This window comes from Pseudorca crassidens, chromosome 6 (assembly GCF_039906515.1).
Source record: "Pseudorca crassidens isolate mPseCra1 chromosome 6, mPseCra1.hap1, whole genome shotgun sequence".
Taxonomy (NCBI): Eukaryota; Metazoa; Chordata; class Mammalia; order Artiodactyla; family Delphinidae; genus Pseudorca; species Pseudorca crassidens.
The window spans coordinates 18,619,608-18,639,793 of NC_090301.1; the positions used below are offsets into that span (position 1 = coordinate 18,619,608).

At 55.4% G+C, this 20,186-nt stretch overlaps 3 protein-coding genes across 12 annotated transcripts; 2 read left to right on the forward strand and 1 right to left on the reverse strand.

The window, feature by feature from the left end:
- The first annotated feature begins 966 nt into the window (after positions 1-966).
- Positions 967-8,924, forward strand: ATG9A (autophagy related 9A). Of its 3 annotated transcripts, none has more exons than XM_067740504.1 (14): positions 967-1,098; positions 1,189-1,263; positions 2,111-2,175; positions 2,961-3,122; positions 3,314-3,455; positions 3,689-4,437; positions 4,518-4,671; positions 4,777-4,956; positions 5,364-5,612; positions 5,814-5,992; positions 6,094-6,211; positions 6,998-7,220; positions 7,418-7,563; positions 8,521-8,924. In XM_067740504.1, exons 1-14 carry the CDS (start codon positions 1,078-1,080, stop codon positions 8,581-8,583), a joined length of 2,526 nt encoding a protein of 841 aa, XP_067596605.1. In that variant the 5' UTR covers positions 967-1,077; the 3' UTR covers positions 8,584-8,924. The 3 variants fall into 3 exon arrangements, with proteins under 3 accessions (XP_067596605.1, XP_067596606.1, XP_067596604.1); XM_067740505.1 differs by having other exon boundaries at positions 973-1,098; positions 1,220-1,263; positions 7,850-8,924; XM_067740503.1 differs by having other exon boundaries at positions 973-1,098; positions 1,220-1,263.
- A 360-nt stretch (positions 8,925-9,284) lies between these two features.
- On the forward strand, positions 9,285-16,565 carry ABCB6 (ATP binding cassette subfamily B member 6 (LAN blood group)). Its single transcript, XM_067740502.1, has 19 exons — positions 9,285-10,151; positions 10,475-10,612; positions 10,868-11,054; positions 11,250-11,351; positions 11,519-11,702; positions 12,310-12,431; positions 12,955-13,064; positions 13,247-13,312; positions 13,485-13,610; positions 13,765-13,841; positions 13,930-13,993; positions 14,105-14,190; positions 14,403-14,460; positions 14,675-14,779; positions 15,209-15,383; positions 15,527-15,639; positions 15,880-15,974; positions 16,046-16,114; positions 16,304-16,565. Exons 1-19 carry the CDS (start codon positions 9,603-9,605, stop codon positions 16,410-16,412), a joined length of 2,535 nt encoding a protein of 844 aa, XP_067596603.1. The 5' UTR covers positions 9,285-9,602; the 3' UTR covers positions 16,413-16,565.
- A 121-nt stretch (positions 16,566-16,686) lies between these two features.
- ZFAND2B (zinc finger AN1-type containing 2B) lies at positions 16,687-19,638 on the reverse strand. Of its 8 annotated transcripts, none has more exons than XM_067740511.1 (10): positions 19,559-19,638; positions 19,362-19,434; positions 18,994-19,088; positions 18,634-18,765; positions 18,354-18,505; positions 18,007-18,102; positions 17,871-17,931; positions 17,717-17,784; positions 17,317-17,389; positions 16,687-17,096 (listed from the first exon to the last, which is right to left on the reverse strand). In XM_067740511.1, exons 2-10 carry the CDS (start codon positions 19,414-19,416, stop codon positions 17,052-17,054), a joined length of 777 nt encoding a protein of 258 aa, XP_067596612.1. In that variant the 5' UTR covers positions 19,417-19,434; positions 19,559-19,638; the 3' UTR covers positions 16,687-17,051. The 8 variants fall into 8 exon arrangements, with proteins under 8 accessions (XP_067596612.1, XP_067596613.1, XP_067596611.1 ...); XM_067740512.1 differs by having other exon boundaries at positions 16,687-16,992; positions 19,362-19,437; positions 19,559-19,636; XM_067740510.1 differs by having other exon boundaries at positions 19,362-19,437; positions 19,559-19,636.
- Between the last annotated feature and the right edge of the window lie 548 nt (positions 19,639-20,186).

Sequence of the window (20,186 nt, forward strand, 5' to 3'; positions counted from 1 at the left end):
CCAAGGTAACCCACAGTTCACCCAGAATCTAGGTCTACACTGACCCAATCAGTATATCCCATCCAGGAACTCTGCCTGCCTGCTGGGCCTTTGGGACTAGGGAAGCAAGGGAAGGAGTTGACCAGAAAGGTCCTCTTTAGAAAAGACTCTCTTCTTGGCTTTTGGGTTTGGGGCTTCGTGGACCTTGAACGGTCCATCTAATTTCTGAGGCTGAAGTGGGGCAATGGAGAAACAGTCCAGCCCTGTACAGACTCAGTCTCCACAGGTTCATTTAGACACTTCTTGGGACCCTAGAGTTGAATGAGTGGCCGTGTATAATACAACCAGAGGAAGTACGCATAGCCCTAGGCTGGAAGGGTGGCTCTTTCCCACTGCAGCCTCCCTGCCCCTTGCTTGACCGCCCCTGAGTATGGGGCGTCGGGGGGTGGTAGGGTTGGGTTTATTTCTGTTCCCACTCCCCACTCTCCGGGGCCTGACACCTTCTCCTCCAGCAGCTGCAGAGCCAGGGCATCGAGGGCTGGAGTGGAGCAGACACTGCCCATGGAGCTGGTAGGGCCATGTGCTTATCTCAAATCTCTGTTTACAAAGTGCTTCCAAACTGCTAGTCTCTTGGGAGACCAAGGTTTCTCTAGGAGGGGAGGGGGAGGACCCCTTCTCTCCAGTGAATAGAAGATGAAGCAGACCCCCCACAGGGCCAGAATCTGCCTTCAGGCCAGCAAGGCCTTGGTAGACATTCGATAAAGGCTCTGGGAATGACTGACCTCATTGGTCAGTGAGGGCCTCCCAAGCCCTGAGCTTGCTGCTCTCCTTGGGTTACTGCTCTTTCTCTGCCTTTGATCCAAGAAGACTGGTAGTGGAGACCAAGCCCAGGATTCCTTCTCACTCATTTCTGGTCTGGTAGGCAGGGGAGAAGACGAACAGCACCAGGTGTCTGAACCTGGGTCTCTCCTTCCTCATTACCCACAGGTGGACAAGGTGGACAGGGGGCGGTGGTGATGGCGCAGTTTGACACTGAATACCAGCGCCTAGAGGCCTCCTACAGCGATTCACCCCCCGGGGAGGAGGACCTGTTGGTGCATGTCCCTGAGGGGAGCAAGTGTGAGTTCCTGGACATGACGGCCAGAGCTGGGGCTTGGGGGGAGAATTGGTGGAGGAACACTGAGGGAGCAGGGGCTTCCACTTCTTCAGGGCTCTGACGTCTCTGCTCCTGTACCCACAGCACCTTGGCACCACATCGAAAACCTTGATCTCTTCTTCTCTCGAATATCCTTTGTGTCTCTGTGTTGGAGCTCTGGGACCTATAGCCTCTCTCTAAGCCAGGCCCCTGATGAGAAGTCGGTGTGGGTATGGTTCTAATCCTTTTCAGACACCTTGAGCCTGAAAGAGGCTAAAGAAATAATGATCATTATAAACAATGATACCTCACATTTATCAAGAGCTACGTGCCTTGCATTTTGTAGTGTTAGTTTATAAGGAACCTCTCTGAGTGTGATTCTTTTTGATGGTATGCTAATAACCATAATAATTAATGTCATTTGACTTATTCCGTGTCAGTTCTGTGTTAAATACTTTATATGCACTATCTCAGACCTAATAATCCTATGAGGCAGGTGCTATTATTCCCAACACACCACTACAGACAAAAGCTTAGAGAGGTTAAGTAACTTGGCCAAAGTCACACAGCTTGAAAGTCATAGAGCCAGGACTTCAGCTCAGGTATGTGACACCAAAGTCTGTACTTTTTTAAAAATTTAAAAATTTTTTTTATGCCGTGTTGGGTCTTCATTTCTGCACGGGCTTTCTCTAGTTGTGGCAACCAGGGGCTACTCTTTGTTGCGGTGCACGTACTTCTCATCGTGGTGGCTTCTCTTGTTGCGGAGCACGGGCTCTAGGAGCGTGGGCTTCAGTAGTTGTGGCTCACGGGCTCTAGAGCACAGGCTCAGTAGCTGTGGCGCACGGGGGGCTTTGTTCCATGTGGGATCTTCCCGGACCAGGGATCGAACTCATGTCCCCTGCATTGGCAGGCGGATTCTTAACCACTGCACCACCAGGGAAGTCCCTGTGCTCTTAATTGCTGTCTATACAGACCACTTTCTCTTAACAATTACACGTTTATAATCTACACCAGAAGAATGGCTTCACTTGTATGCTCATCGGGGAGATCTTTGAGCTCATGTAAGTATAAGAAGGGATGGACGATGTGGTGAAGGAATACATTTCAGTGTTTCCTCTCTTTGAGCTCAACGCCTGGCCCAAACCGCCAATGCAAGTCAGTCCTAGGCTCAAAACTCTGCAAACATTTATAGTTTAAGGACTGGGTGTGACACCGTTTTACAGCCTTATCTTTTTTAATCTCGCTTATAAGGAGAGCTTTCCAAGTCCTGTCTCTTCCACAAAGAGAAGTCAGACTTGATCATTTCATCAGAGCTCCAGTGGAATGGGCATGGTTCAGGCAGGAGGTATCAGAGATGCCAGCCACTCACTTGAGAAAAATGTCTCTGTTCTGCCTTGGTTGCACCTTAGGCCTGCTGCTGAGTAGAGAGCCTGCTAGGAGGAAGGAGCCATATGGCTTTGCCAAATGTCAAGGGGTTGGGAAACCTTCCCTCCATAAGAAAAGAGTTCAAATCCGCAAAGGGCTTCTAACTACCAAAAAGAAATCAGGTACTGGGGACCACAGACCACAATTTAAGACCTTTGAAGGAGTCCAGCGAGTGGCGGCAGAGATTACTATGAGGTGGAAAAGCAGGCTGATTCTGTGGTGCCTGAAGCTAAGAGCAAAAAATAGGAGCTGGCTTGGGTCCCCTGGGGCCAAGCAGTAGAGAGAGCCCACACGGAATTCTCCAGCCCATTTCCCCAGAGGCTGCTCCCTAATTTTGGTCTGGGGCTTCCAGACTCTTCCTTTTTCCCATGTTATTTCACTGGTATCTCTCGGACTGCGCCCTCTCTTCCCAACTCCCCAGGCAGTTCCTCTTTGTGGTTGCGTTCACCACCTTCCTGGTCAGCTGTGTGGACTACGACATCCTATTTGCCAACAAGATGGTGAACCACAGTCTTCACCCTACCGAGCCTGTCAAGGTTACTCTGCCAGATGCCTTTTTGCCTGCCCCAGTCTGTAGTGCCAGGTAAGTGCTGCAGTTCAGAGGGCACCAGCGCCTGTTGTTCAGCTAGCAGGTGGGGAATGGAGTGGAGTGTGAGGCAGTAACATTCCCCAGAACACAGGCTCAGGCTCAGCCTCTCCAAATCCTTCAGGACAGCAGCATGTCTGCCAAGGCTCCTCAAGGGCCACTCCTCCTCCCCTTCTTTTCCTCACCAGGATTCAGGAAAATGGCTCCCTTATCACCATCCTTGTCATTGCTGGTGTCTTCTGGGTTCACCGGCTCATCAAGTTCATCTATAACATTTGCTGCTACTGGGAGATCCACTCCTTCTACCTGCATGCTCTGCGCATCCCCATGGTGAGACTGGGAAATTGGGCAGTTACAGCCACAGGCCAGGACGTCTTCTGCAGCTTGGGAAGTGGGGGGGTTGTATTCCCGGGCATCGGGCAGCCTCAGCCGTCCTTTGCAGATCAAGGAGCATCCGGTTAAAGGCTCCACTCAGAGGACCCCTGAGCCTCACAGCTCATGCAGGGCAAGGGGCCGAGGCAACAACCCCACCTTCCATCCCTCGTCTCTTCCCCACCCCATAGTCTGCGCTTCCATACTGCACGTGGCAAGAAGTACAGGCCCGGATTGTGCAGACCCAGAAAGAGCACCAGATCTGCATCCACAAGCGTGAGCTAACAGAGCTGGACATCTACCACCGCATCCTCCGTTTCCAGAACTACATGGTGGCACTGGTTAACAAATCCCTCCTGCCTCTGCGCTTCCGCCTGCCTGGTCTCGGGGAGGTTGTCTTCTTCACTCGGGGCCTCAAGTACAACTTCGAGCTGATCCTCTTTTGGGGACCTGGCTCTCTGTTTCTCAATGAATGGAGCCTCAAGGCTGAGTACAAACGTGGGGGACAACGGCTCGAGCTGGCCCAGCGTCTCAGCAACCGCATCCTGTGGATTGGCATCGCCAACTTCCTGCTGTGCCCCCTCATCCTCATCTGGCAGATCCTCTATGCCTTTTTCAGTTACGCCGAGGTGCTGAAGCGGGAGCCGGGGGCCCTGGGAGCACGTTGCTGGTCGCTCTACGGCCGCTGCTACCTCCGCCACTTCAACGAGCTGGAACACGAGCTACAGTCCCGCCTCAACCGAGGCTACAAGCCCGCATCCAAGTACATGAATTGCTTCTTGTCACCTCTGCTGACACTGCTGGCCAAGAACTGCGCCTTCTTTGCTGGCTCCATCCTGGCCGTGCTTATTGCCCTCACCATCTACGACGAAGATGTGTTGGCTGTGGAACATGTCCTCACCACTGTCACGCTCCTGGGGGTCACCGTGACCGTGTGCAGGTGGGCCAGGGGAGCAGGTGGGAGCAAGCCAACTAGCGTTCCCGGGGGCTTATGTCTCACCATGACCCTGATCCCACTAGGTCCTTTATTCCGGACCAGCACATGGTGTTCTGCCCTGAGCAGCTGCTCCGCGTGATCCTCGCTCACATCCACTACATGCCTGACCACTGGCAGGGTAATGCCCACCGCTCGCAGACCCGGGACGAGTTTGCCCAGCTCTTCCAGTACAAGGCAGTGAGTGGAGTTGGAGTTAGGGCCTGCTAGAGACTGGCTGATAGCCTGGTGGTGAGGGCTGGGCTCCCTCCTGCTCTCTTGTGACCCTGATCCCTTCCCTTTTAGGTGTTCATCTTGGAGGAGTTACTGAGCCCCATTGTCACACCCCTCATCCTCATCTTCTGCCTGCGCCCACGGGCCCTGGAGATTATAGACTTCTTCCGCAATTTCACCGTGGAGGTCGTTGGTGTTGGAGATACCTGCTCCTTCGCTCAGATGGATGTTCGCCAGCATGGGCACCCCCAGGTATTAGGAAAGGAGGGAGGGGGGCAGTTGGCCAGAGGTGATGCTGGCATATACAGTGTCTTTGGGCAAACTGCAAAAAGGCACCCTTCTGAGCCAACAAATCACAAAAAGGCAGCCCTGCCTTGGGGCAACCCTGTACCAGGGCACACACTGCTTTGTAAACAGGAGCCTGGGCTCGATTATAACCTTAAACTTGCACCCTTGGCCAAGCTCCCTGAAAGGCACAAACCAAGCAGCTAGCCTGGCATGTGGCTACTCGTGGGGTGGGCACCAGGGCCCCTGGACAAGATACAGCAGTGCATTGTGGTCTCTGCCCTCCAGGGGCAAGGCCTCCCCACTAGCAGGAAAGGTACAAAAAGGGTTCCTGTAAGGGGACAGTCCTGCTCACTGCAGCCTCCCTTGTACAGTGGCTGTCCGGTGGGCAGACGGAGGCCTCAGTGTACCAGCAAGCCGAGGATGGGAAGACAGAGTTGTCACTCATGCACTTTGCCATCACCAACCCTGGCTGGCAGCCACCACGTGAGAGCACGGCCTTCCTCGGTTTCCTCAAGGAGCAAGTTCAGCGGGACGGAGCAGCTGCAGGCCTTGCCCAAGGGGGTCTGCTCCCGGAAAATGCCCTCTTTACGTCCATCCAATCCTTACAATCTGAGTCTGAGGTGCGTTCCTAGGGACTGGGAGATGACAGGAAGAGTGGACTCCAGGAGCTGGGACGTGGGACATGCGCATGGGGCGGAAGGGCCTACCGGGTCAGTTTCCTTCTGTCCAGTCTGTGCCACTGGGTCCTAATGTGCAGAATACTGGGGGACTCAGAGGCCTCCCTATGCCCTGAGAATTCTACCCACTCTTTTCTTTCATAGCCACTGAGCCTTATTGCAAATGTGGTAGCCGGCTCATCCTGCCGGGGCCCCCCACTGCCCAGAGACTTGCAGGGCTCCAGGCACAGGGCTGAGGTCGCCTCTGCCCTGCGCTCCTTCTCCCCTCTGCAGCCTGGTCAGGCTCCCACAGGCCGGGCTCCCAGCACCATGACAGGCTCTGGGTGAGTAGAGGTGGGCCATGAGAGGAGGGCATGGCAGTAGCCCCCAGCAATTTGTGTGGGTCTCAGAAATGTTGATGACTGCTGTCTGTGCTGGGGGGCAGGGTGGATGCCAGGACAGCCAGCTCCGGGAGCAGTGTGTGGGAAGGACAGCTGCAGAGCCTGGTGCTGTCGGAATATGCGTCCACTGAGATGAGCCTGCATGCCCTCTATATGCACCAGGTGAGTGGGCTGGAAGGGGCAGGGTCGTAGAACCAAGGTGGCGGCTGAAAACAGAGGGTTTTAGATGTGAAGCAAGACCTGGGTTCAAATCTCTTCTCTGCCATTTACCTGCTCTGCAATCTCCATTCCCACATACATCCTCTTCCTATCCTTTTTAGCCTAGCTTACTTTTACCCAGGCCTTTTCCGCACTTGTGGTTTCCCCTGCCAAGAACCTACTTCCCTGAGATATCCACAGGGCTCCCTCCTTCTCATTCAAGTATGCTCCTTCTTTCCCCATGAGACCACCTCTGGCCACCCTGAGTAAAAGCCTCCCTTGCCTACCCTCCTGAACCTTCCTGTTCTGTTTTTCTCTCCATAGCATTTAGCACCATGGGACATTGTATTTTTCCCTTATTTATTTGTTTATTATCTATCCTTCCCCACTTCCCCCAAGTATATAAGCCCCACAGGAGTTGGAATTTTTGTCTATTTTGTTCACTGCTGTATCCCTAGCACCTAAAAGAGTTCCTGGCACTTAGATTCACAACCAATTTGTTCCAGAATCAAATGACTGGGGAAAATGAGAGCTATTACAATTTATGCACAGGCTTGTTCCAGGGATCTGCTGAGAATTTAACCTGTAAGATATCATGTGTATGTTACACATTATTAACACATCAGATACTCTGGGTCAGTGATTCTAGGTGAGGCAGTATAAATGGGAACTGGCTGATACCATGGTGGAGGGTAGCTATTTCAGACAGATATTCTTTTGTCCCCAACTAATGAATCCCCCACTTCTCAGCTCCACAAGCAGCAGGCCCAGGCTGAACCTGAGCGGCATGTGTGGCACCGCCGGGAGAGTGATGAGAGTGGGGAGAGTGCCCCCGAAGAGGGGGGAGAGGGTGCCCGGGGCCCCCAGCCTATCCCCCGCTCCGCCAGCTATCCCTGTGCTGCATCCCGGCCTGGAGCTCCTGAGACCACTGCCCTGCATGGGGGCTTCCAGAGGCGCTACGGAGGCATCACAGGTATCCACTGGGAAGGACACAGAGTCTTCAGGGAAGGGTGGTCCTTCTGGGGCCTCTAGGGGACGAAAGAAGTCAGAGGGACCAGACCCAAGGAGACTAATCCCTCCCCCGCACTTCCCCCTACCCCCAAAAGCCCCAGCACCCTTCTCCTCGTTCCTGTTTGAGTTCATTCTAAGAGTATTTACTTGTATCTTTAGATCCTGGAACAGTGCCCCGGGCTCCCTCTCACTTCTCTCGGCTGCCCCTTGGAGGATGGGCTGAAGATGGGCAGTCAGCATCAAGGCACCCAGAGCCCGTGCCCGAAGAGGGCTCAGAGGATGAGCTTCCCCCTCAGGTGCACAAGGTAAGGGCTTCAAGACCCCAAAACAAATGCCAGAAGCAGTAACTTGCAGGCTGAGGTCAAAACTTCTCATGTGAAGGGAGGTGGGCCTCTCAGGCAGAGATACTGCAACTTCCCCACCAAAGTACACTTCCTTTTCTTCCCTCACCTGCTGTGAAATCCAGGACTTGATTTTTCCTTTGCTTACCTCCTCAAGAATCAAGTTTCCCGTTTCCTTTATCTCCAGGCTTCTGTTGTGTAAGCAGATAGCTGAAGACTATCTCCATTACCAACCCTTTTCTCTCCACAGGTATAGACGAGGCTGAGGAGGGTCCCTATGCCCCAGGATGGAGGCCACCGTTGCCCTGCCATCCCATCCGCCTGCCATGGAGGGCTCCTCTGAGTGTTGCCTGGCTCCACGCGTGTGGTGTTTGTGTGTCTGTGCCTGGCCAAGGAAGGTGCCAATGCTGGGCTCGCCACAGCCCCAGGAGAGAGATTGGGGGCCTAGGAACCAGGGCACACAGGACTCTAGCCTCATCCCCAGGACACCCCTTGGCTCAGAGTGTGGTGCTAGAAACTGGTCCCCAGCCCAGCCCCAGTACTGCCACCTTTGCACCCAACCCTGCAAGTCTCCAGAGGACTGCCCACCACAGAAGCTGCCAAGCAGGGAGAACCTGTGCCAACTGTGGAGTGGGGAGGTGGGCCTGGACCCTCAACCTCTGCAGCCGCCCTCCCCGCACCCTGAACAGATGAGCAGCTCAGGCTGTGGCCCTTACCTCACCCCCAGTTCTCTCCCAGTGCTGCAGCCTGCTCACCTCTCCCCTGCTTCCTGCACATCACTGGCATGTGTGCCACTTGCTCCTGTTCCGTTCGCTTGTTCCCCTTCTGTTCAGCTTTTGCTTTGTCTTGGTGTGGAGGCTTTAGCTCCTAGCTCCCCTCATGCTATCTTTTGACACTAAGAAGGAAGTTTCTAAATTGCAGGAGCAGGATGGAAACTCTTTGCTGCCCTCTCCAACTTTTAAGATGGGTCCCCCGGGAGACTGAGGCCTTCCTGGCCCCTATTGCTGCTTATTGTACCCCGCCCCACCACCTGCACATGGGATGGACAGGGCTGGAAGTGTGCCCTCGACTGGCTGCCTATCAGCAAGAGAGCTCTGGCCTGCATCCCACTGTCCCTTGAGGGGGATGGAGGGGCGACAGGACGTCTTCGCCTTGGGCTGCCGCATTGCATGCTGGGACCCAGCTCCTTCCCTTCGCCCCACCCCTCACCCAGCTGCGGCCCGCTGCGGGTGAGCGGTGAACTACGCTGCCCGAACTTACAGCGGAGTGGGGTGGGGACCGTGTACAGCTTGACAACCCTTAATAAAGAAGGGATTTTGACCAGGTCGCGGCTTGTTGTCTCGAGTGGCCAAGGTTCTGGGGGCAAGCGGGGTGTGGGGTGTGTGTGAACCACCCAGGTGGCTGGGGACCGGGTCGGCCATGTGGGAAAGCTGGCCAATGCGATCGCTTGGATATACCGACCTACTGGGCGAGCAGAGGGCAGCTTCCGATCCCTGGTTCCGTGGAGGTCAAGGACTCCGGCAGGACGTGCGGTCAGATTTCCCGCCCTGAGCACGTGACCATGCCGACTCCGCTGTTCTATTTTGCCTTCCCTAGCGTGCACCATTCCCCCGCCCCTTCGGAGACACTCGGCCAATGGGGCCCTGGGTAGGAGCTGGGAGCGGCCCTGGTGGGCGGGGCTGCTGCGGAAGAGAGCGGCTGGAGGCAGAGGCTGAACATTCCTGTGGGCCCCGACTTGGCCAGAGGGTCCCCGGCCGCGAGCTAGGGGCGGACGGCAGAGACGGCGTACGTGCCCGGCGTGAGTGCGTGGCGGCGGCGCGTGCGCGAAGCGAGGGGGTGGTGTGGCCGGGTCCACGTTCGTCCCTGCCGCGCGACCCCCGCGGCTTAGCGCCCCGAGGCTCCATGACCCGAGATACCCGGGATTCCGCGCCCCGCCCCGAGCGGCCGGTCCAGTTCTCCTGTCCCTCAGTCCCCTCAGCCTCGGCCGGCGGCCACGCATTGCCATGGTGACTGTGGGCAACTACTGTGAGGCCGAAGGACCCGCGGGTCCGGTCTGGGCGAAGGGTGGCCTCAGCCCCTGCTTCTTCTTCACGCTTGTACCCTCGACGCTGATGGGCCTGGGGGCTCTGGCCTTGGTGCCGGTTCTTCCCTGCAAACGTCCGGAGCGGCCAGGTGGCGCTGACGCGGTGTCTTGGGCGGCCGGCCCTCGCGTAGCTCCTTACGTGCTGCAGCTGCTTCTGGCCACACTTCAGGTGGCGCTGCCCCTAGCCGGTCTGGTTGGCCGGGTGGGCGCTGCCCAGGGTGCCCCACTGCCAGGCTACCTATTGCTGGCGTCTTTATTGGGGACTGTGGCCAGCGCCTGTGGCCTGGGGCTGCTCGTGGTGGAACGGAGCCAGGCACGGCAGAAGCTAGCAATGGGTGTCTGGATCAAGTTCACGCACAGCCCGGGTCTCCTGCTCCTCTGGACTGTGGCTTTTGCAGCCGAGAACTTGGCCCTAGTGTCTTGGAACAGCCCACAATGGTGGTGGGCAAGGGCGAACTTGAGCCAGCAGGTGAGTGACCTCGTGGGGGGAGGGGAAGCATGGGTAGCGGGTGCTGGGAAGAAAGATGGCATGTCTGGTCACACTGGCTCCATGCTTTCGAATGCCTCTAAAAAAGGGCAGAAAGGAGGGGCCAGCGCTGCTGGGAGCTGATAGCCAGCTGGTGGGGAGTGGCTGTGCTGAGTCACTGTGGATTTTTTTAAAAGCCTATTAGATGCTGGGCCCCTGAGGAGGACCTGGGTGTGTGCCCTACCCCAGTCCCCAGATGTGTTATAAGTAGTAACAATGGGATTCTGGCCCTCGTTGATAGTCTCCCCACATATGTTTAATTCTAGGTTCAGTTTAGCCTGTGGGTGCTGCGGTATGTGGTCTCTGGAGGGCTTTTTGTCCTGGGGCTCTGGGCCCCTGGACTTCGTCCCCAGTCATACACCTTGCGGGTCAATGAAGAGGATCAAGATGTAGACAGGAACCAGGTACACCTCAGTTTCTGAAACTTCGGATCTATCTTAATTCCATTCTCTGTCATCATTTCTTCCCACCATAAAAACCCATTTCTTTCCTAAATCTCAGTTTGTGCCCTGTTAGCTTTACCCCATCAGGGATCGCTTGTTGGTCCGTTACCGTTACCTGGGAGCTGTAATCCCATACATTTTCCCTAGAGGCTTTCTGGCTAGTGCGCTTCATTTTGATTTCTGAGCTTCCCTCCCTTATGCGTTTCACCATCCTAGGTTCAGTCAACAGAGGGGCCACCACGGTCTACCTGGCAAGACCTTGGCAGGAAACTCCGCCTACTGAGTGGCTACCTGTGGCCTCGAGGGAGTCCAGCTCTGCAGTTTGTTGTGCTCATCTGCCTGGGGCTCATGGGGCTGGACCGGGGACTGAACGTGTTGGTCCCCATCTTCTACAGGGACATAGGTGAGGGGGAGAAGGGTTGTCAGCTCAGCACTCTGGTCTTTCATTGGCCTGGTTGGTGCAGGGGACTAGCCTAGGGAAGTGGGACAGAGTTGGGAGCTGGGTGGTCAGAAAGAGGCTGTGGCTGATTCCTGGGGCGGTTTCTCCTGAAGAGAGTTCTAGGGTCCATAAGTAGGCTCGGACTCGTTTTCTCCATAGTGAACTTGCTGACCCAGAAGGCACCTTGGAGCTCCTTGGTCTGGACTGTCATCACCTATGTCTTCCTCAAGTTCCTCCAGGGGGGTGGCACCGGCAGTACAGGTATGAGGGACTCTGCTCTCACCTCGGTTGGTACTGGCCCCTCTCCCTTCTCCCACAGGCGTCCTTCCCCCAGGCCCCTTGGTGCTCTCAGACCTTTCACATGTTGCTGCTGGGATGACGTCCTTAGGCTTCTCAGCCCTACCAAGGCCTCCCCTGGCTTCCCCCAGGCTTCGTGAGCAACCTGCGCACGTTCCTATGGATCCGGGTGCAGCAGTTCACCTCGCGGCAGGTGGAGCTGCGCCTCTTCTCCCACCTGCACGAGCTCTCGCTGCGCTGGCACCTGGGGCGCCGCACGGGGGAGGTGCTGCGGATCGTGGACCGGGGCACATCCAGTGTCACGGGGCTGCTCAGGTGCCAAGCCAATGGAAAGGAAGTGTGGGAGGGCGGGTCTGGAGACGCAGGGGTGGAGGGGCTGTCAGGAGAACAGACCCAGCTTGAGGAGCTGCTCCTCTGTCCTCTTTTTTTTTTAATCGTAAAATTAATGTACACGTGCTCTCGTAATAATTCAAATAAAGAAGACAGAGCAAATCTCTTTTGAATTCCGCTCACTTCTCCAGAGGTTCTCACTCCATTCAGTATGTTGAGTTCTGCTTTTTTTTGCATTTTTTTACATATATACATGCAGACTCACAGAACTAATGTGGTATTGTGGAGGTTTTTCCTACAATGAATGGTGTCATGACGTAGATGTCATTCTCAGAATGGCCTTATTATCAAAATGTTAGGGAGATGTATTCTAACCCACACATGAAGATCTTCCTCATTCACTATAATTGATCCAGAGCATTCTATAATTTGGGCATCCTATGGTTTATTTCACCATTTACCTCTTAAGGGGCATTTAGCTTGATTCCAGTCTGTTGCTGTTGAAAACAAAACACTACGCTGAAACCCCCTAGGGAGAGTTGCTGGCTCCGAGCCCTTAAACCTTTCTTCGTTGCTTGACTTTACCTCCTAGCTACCTGGTGTTCAACGTCGTCCCCACGCTGGCCGACATCATCATTGGCATCATCTACTTCAGCATGTTCTTCAATGCCTGGTTTGGCCTCATTGTGTTCCTGTGCATGAGTCTTTACCTCGGTGAGTGCTGCTTGGTGACACCACCTCCCTGAACTAGCCACGGACTCCCTTGGGCATGAGCCCTGCCCCCACTCAGGTGACCCAGCTTTGGGAGACTGTAGATCAGTGGACCCGCATAGCCTCCTGCTGCTCTCCAATATGACGGGTGAGCGTCCTCTGCTGAGGGAAGCTCAGCTCACCCTGGGTGGAGGGAGGGCTGGGGAAGGGCATCCTGGTCACATTAGGTGCCCACTGTGGATGCGAGTCAAGGACGAACCTCATTTTTGTAATAGCGTGCAGCTTGCGTTCATTTGTTCACCACAACCGTTTTCACACAGGCTTTATGCAGCCTGCAGTGAGGTCTTGGACACAGCCCCTTCCCTCAGGGAGCTTAAGACTCCCTCTGCTTTGGAATCTGGATCCCTGGGCTGTAGCACAGGGTTAGCGCGCATGTGACCACCAGCAGGCATGCACGTGGTCTCCGCTGCTGGGAGTGATGTCTTGCTCTCTTCTTCTCCCTCTCCCTCCTCCTGTCACTCTCTAGCCCTGACCATTGTGGTCACTGAGTGGAGAACGAAGTTTCGACGTGCTATGAACACACAGGAGAATGCTACCCGGGCACGGGCTGTGGACTCTTTGCTAAACTTTGAGACGGTAACAGAGGCCTTGGTGGCAGTGTTGTGAGGCTCGGAGATGTGGAAGAGTGTGCCTGAGACCATTGGGGCTGATAAGCAGCTGGGGGGTGCGAGGTGTGCTGTTTACAATTAGGGAGGAGGGATGGGGAGTTGAGCTGAAAGCTGTGGCCGTGTGGAACAGCGGTGGTTTGAATTCATCAGGTGAAGTATTACAATGCGGAGAGTTATGAAGTGGAATGCTATCGCGAGGCCATCATCAAATATCAGGTGAGGATGCTAGTTTGAGGCCTACTGAGAGCAACAGCCTGGCCTTGTGGAATTGCCAGGACAGAGAGGAGTAAAATTTGGGCTGTGAGGTTGAAGGTGCCCAGGGCCAGGTTGGGATTTGGTGACTGTCAGCATGTATGTGATATTCCTTCCTCTCATGTCATGGCCCCAGGGTTTGGAGTGGAAGTCAAGTGCTTCACTGGTTTTGCTAAATCAGACCCAGAACCTGGTGATTGGACTTGGGCTCCTCTCTGGCTCCCTGCTTTGTGCATATTTTGTCAGTGAGCAGAAGCTACAGGTGAGGGAATTGTGCTGGGCCTGGGGATGAGGCGACCGGGGTCTTTGTTTAGGCCACCAGGTTCCTGGGTGGGAAGCAGGGAGGGTGATAGCCACTGGGCAGGGTGAGAGCCCGCAGGCCTCCTGTGACTCCTCTCTTCCCTTGATGTCCACAGGTTGGGGACTTTGTGCTGTTTGGCACTTATATCATCCAGCTGTACATGCCCCTCAACTGGTTTGGCACCTACTACAGGTAACCTGACCCTGGCCCTCACCTGTTCAGGGTGCACTGTTATTTCTCCAGCTCCTCAGAGGAGCTCCAGCCAGCATTCTTCTTGCAGGATGATCCAGACCAACTTCATTGACATGGAGAACATGTTTGACCTGCTAAAAGAGGAGACAGAAGTGAGTGAGGAGACAGGAGCCGGGTTTGTGGGGAGCGGGAGCCTGCGTGGCGTTCTTTGTGTCTGGAGAATACCAGGCCTGTAATGGCACACATTGGTGGCACTCTCCCAGGTGAAGGACCTTCCTGGAGCAGGGCCCCTTCACTTTCAGAGGGGCCAGATTGAGTTTGAGAATGTGCACTTCAGCTATACCAATGGGTGAGCCCCTCCCCTTTCACTGTCCCCCAGCCCCCTTTTCCGGTGTCAATTTACACACTGCCTTCCTGCCCCTCCTTCCTGCTTCTCAGCCCACCACTACCTGGAAAGAGAGCCTGAACAAGAGAGGGGCAGGGCCCAGTAGTGGCTCTAGTGTCGGAGGGGGCCCCTGGCAGTGCAGCAGGCCTGCTGAGCATGCCCATCCTTCTTTGCAGGCGGGAGACCCTGCAGGATGTGTCCTTCACCGTGATGCCTGGACAGACACTGGCCCTGGTAAGAGGAGACCCAGCCAGTTGGCCCAGACTCCTTGAGCTTCCCTTATTCTAGTGCCCGTGGTAGCTTGGGACCAAGGCTGTGGAGTTAGCCCTGTCATGCCAGGTTACTGGAGTGACTGTAGCAGCTTCCATGGACATTGTGGCCTCTTGGAGAGAAAGATTTAAAAGCCAATGGGCCTTAGAATGTTTTCCCTTTGTTTCTTATGCAACAGGTGGGCCCATCAGGAGCAGGGAAGAGCACAATTTTGCGCCTGCTCTTTCGCTTCTATGACATCAGCTCTGGCTGCATCCGAATAGATGGGCAGAACATTTCACAGGTAAGGATGCTTGGGAGAAGCCTGTAATTTAGAGGCCTGTGTGTGAAAGAATGGCAGGTGCTGGGCATCCAGGGAGTGGTGGAGGAGCTGTCACCCCTGCAGAAAGTTGGGCCAGGAGACCTCAGCCTTTCTAGCAGTAGACGACCTACATAAGAAAAGTAGTCATGAGAATGAGTGGTATGGTGCTGTATGAGGCACAAAGATCTGCAGCAACCCAGGGAAGCAGGGAGAGAAAGTGTATTTTCTCTTTATCGATGGGGAAACAGACTCAGAGAGGTTAAGTGATTTGCCTGCACAGCTAGGGTTTAGGAAGGTGGAGGCAGGATTCTCACGCAGGGCCTCTCATCCCATATGCTTCCCACCATCCCATCCTACCTTCCAGGCCTGGGTGGGTCTCAGAGGCCAGAGCATATGGTCTTTTGGCCCCAGGTGACCCAGGTCTCTCTCCGGTCTCACATTGGAGTCGTGCCCCAGGACACTGTCCTCTTCAATGACACCATTGCCAACAATATCCGCTACGGCCGCATCACGGCTGGGAACGATGAGGTGAAGGCTGCGGCTCAGGCTGCAGGCATCCACGACACCATTATGGCTTTCCCTGAAGGTGAGCCTCCCCTGCAGAGTCCCCCTCCTGCCCAGTTCAGTCCCGTTACTCCCTCTGACCTCGGTTCCACCTCTTCCTTGCCCATCTGGTCACAGAAAACAAGTTTATTACTGTGACTTGAGGGAAGTGGGCAATTTCCACAGGGTACGATACGCAGGTGGGTGAGCGGGGACTGAAGCTAAGCGGTGGGGAGAAGCAGCGTGTCGCCATCGCTCGCACCATTCTCAAGGCTCCAGACATCATTCTGCTGGACGAGGTGAGGGCCCTGAGTGCCTTCTCCCCTCCTTCCTCCCCGACCCGTGCCCCAGCCATTCTTGCTGGGCACCGTCTCCATCTAGGAGAGCTAGCACAAATCCATGTTTCACAGAAACACCTTGCAGTTTTCAAGCGCAAAACAGGTTCTTTTTGATTCCTGAGGCTTTGGCCAGCAGCTCACATCCTCCTCCCACTGGGGACTTGGGTGGCCGGGGCAGTTTTACCCAGTCCCTCTCTGTAGGCAACATCTGCGCTGGATACATCTAATGAGAGGGCCATCCAGGCTTCTCTGGCCAAAGTCTGCACCAACCGCACCACCATCGTGGTGGCACACAGGTACGGGACGGGCAGCGGGCAGCGGGGCCCACACTGGTGGTGTGGTAGGTGACTGATCTCTGACCTCTCAGGCTCTCCACTGTGGTTAGTGCTGACCAGATCCTCGTCGTCAAGGATGGCTGCATTGTGGAGAGAGGACGGTAAGGGACACAGTAGGATGAATAGGGAAGGGCCTCTGAATTGAGGACCCCAGGAAAAGGTTGTGGAATCCCAGGGCTTTCTGGAAGGATCTCCCTCGCCAGTTCCCTGTCATCTCATAGACTAGTGGCGAGGACTCTTGGGGTAAAACTGATAGTTGGTTGGGACTTATGTTTTTCTCCTTGGCCCAGGCACGAGGCTCTGTTGTCCCGAGGCGGGGTGTATGCTGACATGTGGCAGCTGCAGCAGCAGGGACAGGAAGTCTCTGAAGACACCAAGCCCCAGACTAAGGCCTGGTGACAAAAGTATGCTTCCCTCCCAAAGCATAGCCGAGGGAAATAACACTGTACCCCTCTTCCCTGCCATATTTCATCCTGGTCTTGGTGCTAGCTATAGTGAAGGAAAGGGGCCTTTCAAAAAAGCACTTTTGGGGGAAATAAAAGTGTGGACTGAGCTGGGATCACTGTGACTTTCTGGTGTGGGGGATTGCAATGGGCCTCCACCCTTAGATCAGCTGAGCATTCTTGACAGGACTCTTCTGTTTTTGGTTGGAGAGGAGAAAGAAACACACCACTTTGGTGTCTTACTGACTGCCAAGATTCTTTATTCTTTCTAGCTCCCCCTCCCAGCCCCCTACATGTGGGGGGAGCCCCAGTATACGGGGGATGTCAAGATGCAGGGGGCCATGTGGGGTCTGGCCAGGGCCCAGCCAGGGAACAGTTCAGAGCTGTTCTCTCCCATGCAGCTGGAGAGGCCAGCAGAGCCATCTGTAGGCTCAGCTCCACAAGCTGTTTCTCCTGATGCTCCCTGCAGGTGGCCTCCACGTCACTCCTCCTCATCTTCACTCTAGGCTGCTCCGGGCCTCCTCTCCCTGTGGACCCTAGAGATGCGAGGGCCACAGTCCTCCTCAGCTGAGCCTCCCTCCCCAAGCCCAAGGCCCTAGCACAGGTTGCAGTTGGACGGCTTCAAGCTGCGGCTCTGAGCCTGGAGCAAGGGGAGGGGAAGGAGAGGAAGACAGGGTTCGACGTCAAGGAAATGAGGGGGACAGTCCTCACTGCAGAGCTCAGCATGGGCTGGAGTCATATTGAAAACACAAGGATAACCACCATTCCCAAACTCTACTACTTGGAAGAGCACCCCCCAACCCCCCGTAAACTCCTTACTTCCTCCCAGCGCAGGGCCTGTCTCTACCCCGTCCTCATACCTGCCGCTGTCGGTATTCTGCCTCGCTGGCTGATAGTGCTTGTGCTAAAGCTAAGTCTTCTTCCTCCTGAGAACTGGGAGGGAGGAACAGCTTAAGCTGGATGACAGTATCTAAAATGTGAGCATCTCATCTGTTAGGCATCACTGTGCTGAGCACTTGTGAGTATTATCTCAATTTTCATAGGGTTCTATAAGGTATTAGTACTGTCCCCATTTTATAGAGTGCGTTAAGACTAATGGGTTAAAGAACTTGTCAAAGGCCACATACTGTAGTTCAAAAGCTTAATTGTGAGCCCAAGTTCCTAACAGTTATCCTGCATTGGATGAGAGTGGTCCCACCTACCTCCCTCCAAACTGAGCCCTTGCCCACGTCCCACCCTCTTTCACCAGAGAGAAGGTACCTTGGGACCTGGGGTTTGGTCTCTGCCAGGGACAGTTCCAGGGCTCGTTGCAGAGCTTCATCCTCACTCTGCAAAAGGAAAAATAAGACCAGCTGCCTTGGACTTTACTCTCTGTTGGGTTTGCTTCTGTCCATCTGACCCCTGCCCAACTCACCAAGCCATTTTGCAAAGCAATCACTGGAGAGGCTGTCCGGGATGGAGACTGAGCTGTGGCTCTATGGCAGACATTCAAGAGGCTGAGGTCAGAGATGTGAAGGGAAAAAAGGAAGAGGAGAAACAGGCAGGCCTACCTGCTGGCAGAGGTAGATGAAGGCAAGGTCTGGTTTGGGCTGGGGATGGTCTTTGTAGAAGAAGCTAGGCCTTGTGCTCTGGAGATGGCAGCCAGTCTGTAGGGAAGAGACACTCTTGGCATGCCTGCAGGCACGGTCAGCTTGCATGTTCCTCCCTGGCCTGACCAAGGAAGTCTGGAGGGGAACTCCTCCACAAGGTCTGGAAAACATGCACTTCAAAGGAAATAAAAAGACTCCCTAGCCAAAGGGGACAGGTTGATGCTTCCCCACTATAATGACAGAGGTTGAGTCAGTTTCAGAAGGATGGGATGGTCCCAAAGGCAAGTAGAGGACTTGGTTGCAATTACCCTGCCCTACTTGTGGGGTGCCCCTCCCCAGAGCAATCATGGTCCAGTGGGTGACGGTGCTTGATGCAGAAGTTTCGGCCACAGTGGTCGCAGGTCAGTTTCATCATTTCCCGCTGCCGGCAGCCAGAGCGTTCACACTTATTGGTGAAGATCTGAGGTGGAGTAGGGAGGATTGTCTCTGCTGAGACTCTGATCCCCCTTCAACCCCATCCTAACAGTTGTACAGACTTCCAGGCAACTGTAGTCCCAGGTGACCATGGTGAACCCCTCCAACGCTTACCTTACGCTTTTGCTGAGCTGGATCAGAGCGGCAGTCTCTGTCAATGTGTTCCCCAACAGCACGGTCAGGGGGCTCCCCTCTGGCCACAGGAACAGGCACATTACAGAGTGGGCATACAGGTACCTGGATATCCTACAGTCAGGGAGCAGGGGTCGGTCTGTGGCCTACTCCCAAACCAGCCAAATCTCTGGTCCTGAAAGAACCTGGACATGACCCCCCATAAACGCAAAAGGAAACAATGTTCCCAGCACTGAGCCTCAGAAAGACAGTAAAAGAGAGGAAATGGGAGGCAGAGGGGTTCCAGAGATTCTGCATGCCATCCTCCATCCGCCCCCTTTCACCCGCAGACCGCCCCCTCACCTTTTGGTAAGCAGATCCACAGTGATGCTGGGCGTAGGCCACGTGGTCTGCGCAAAAGATGCCCGAGCAGGCGTCGCACTTGAGCGGCAGAAAATCTGCAGGAAGTGGGTTGGACTGCAGGTCCAGGGGGACCTCGACCTCCTTCCCGCTCACTCAAGCCTTCCGCTCAGGGGAACGAAAACGCCGCAGTACTGGCAGTGAACTGCACCCCTGACCTAGTCCACTATCTCCTAAGCCACGCCCCAACCTCGAGCCCCGCCCCGCTCGGGCACTTCCAGCCCGGGAGCCCACCCTTCCCGCCACTTGCAGTTCCAAGCCCGTCTCCGCCCGGCCCCGCCTCCCGCCTGCTCCGCCCCTCACCCCCTCACCCAACCGCTGACAGCTCGGCTCCGAACAGTGAGCCCCAAGGTCCGGAAACTCCATCGCCGGGCCGGACGGGGCCTGCTGGTAGAGGAAGCGATGCTGAGCTCCTCTAGGGTTCCCGCTCCGGGTCCAAACCGCGACCCCCCACTGTGGGGGGACTCGCTGTCCCGCCCCTTCCTCCCCACTGCCCAGCCCGGGTTACCGGAGCGTCAGCGCCTCCAGGCCCGCAGCTCCCACTCCTCCCCTGGCGCGCACGGGCGCGCTGACGTCGTCGCGCAGGGCGGGCACGTCCAGCGCAGTCCCCGGGGGGCGGGGGAGCGCCCCGGAAGAGCCGATCACACCCCCGCTCTTGTTGCGTTAGGCTGGAAGCTGGATGGTTTCTCTTGGGCGCGGGCCTACCTCCACGAAGGGCGAAACGGCAGGCGAAGGCAAGGACCGATGACATCTTGGAGGGATGGGGTGGTTTGGGGTCTTTCACAATTGGGTCCTTCGTCCGCTTTTCACTCTACACTCTCCGACTAGCCGTTTCGTTCGCAGCCACTGCTGTACTTACTCTCCAGGAGCTGACAACTCCCTTGTTTCTGTGAAATACACATTTCTCTTCAGGGCTGTAGCTCCTCCAAGTTTAGCTTCGGTGTTCTTTTGTGAGACTTCTCTGACCCTCCTCAGTTTGAGCTAAGCGCCTCTCTTGTGGTCTCCCTGGTTCTGTTTTATCACTGTATCACCTTATTGTAATCAGCTGTTCCCTCACTCCCCTGCCTACCCCTGCCCCACATAAATATACTGGTAAGTCAGGGACCACGTCTGCCTTGCTTTGTGTTAGGTAGGCC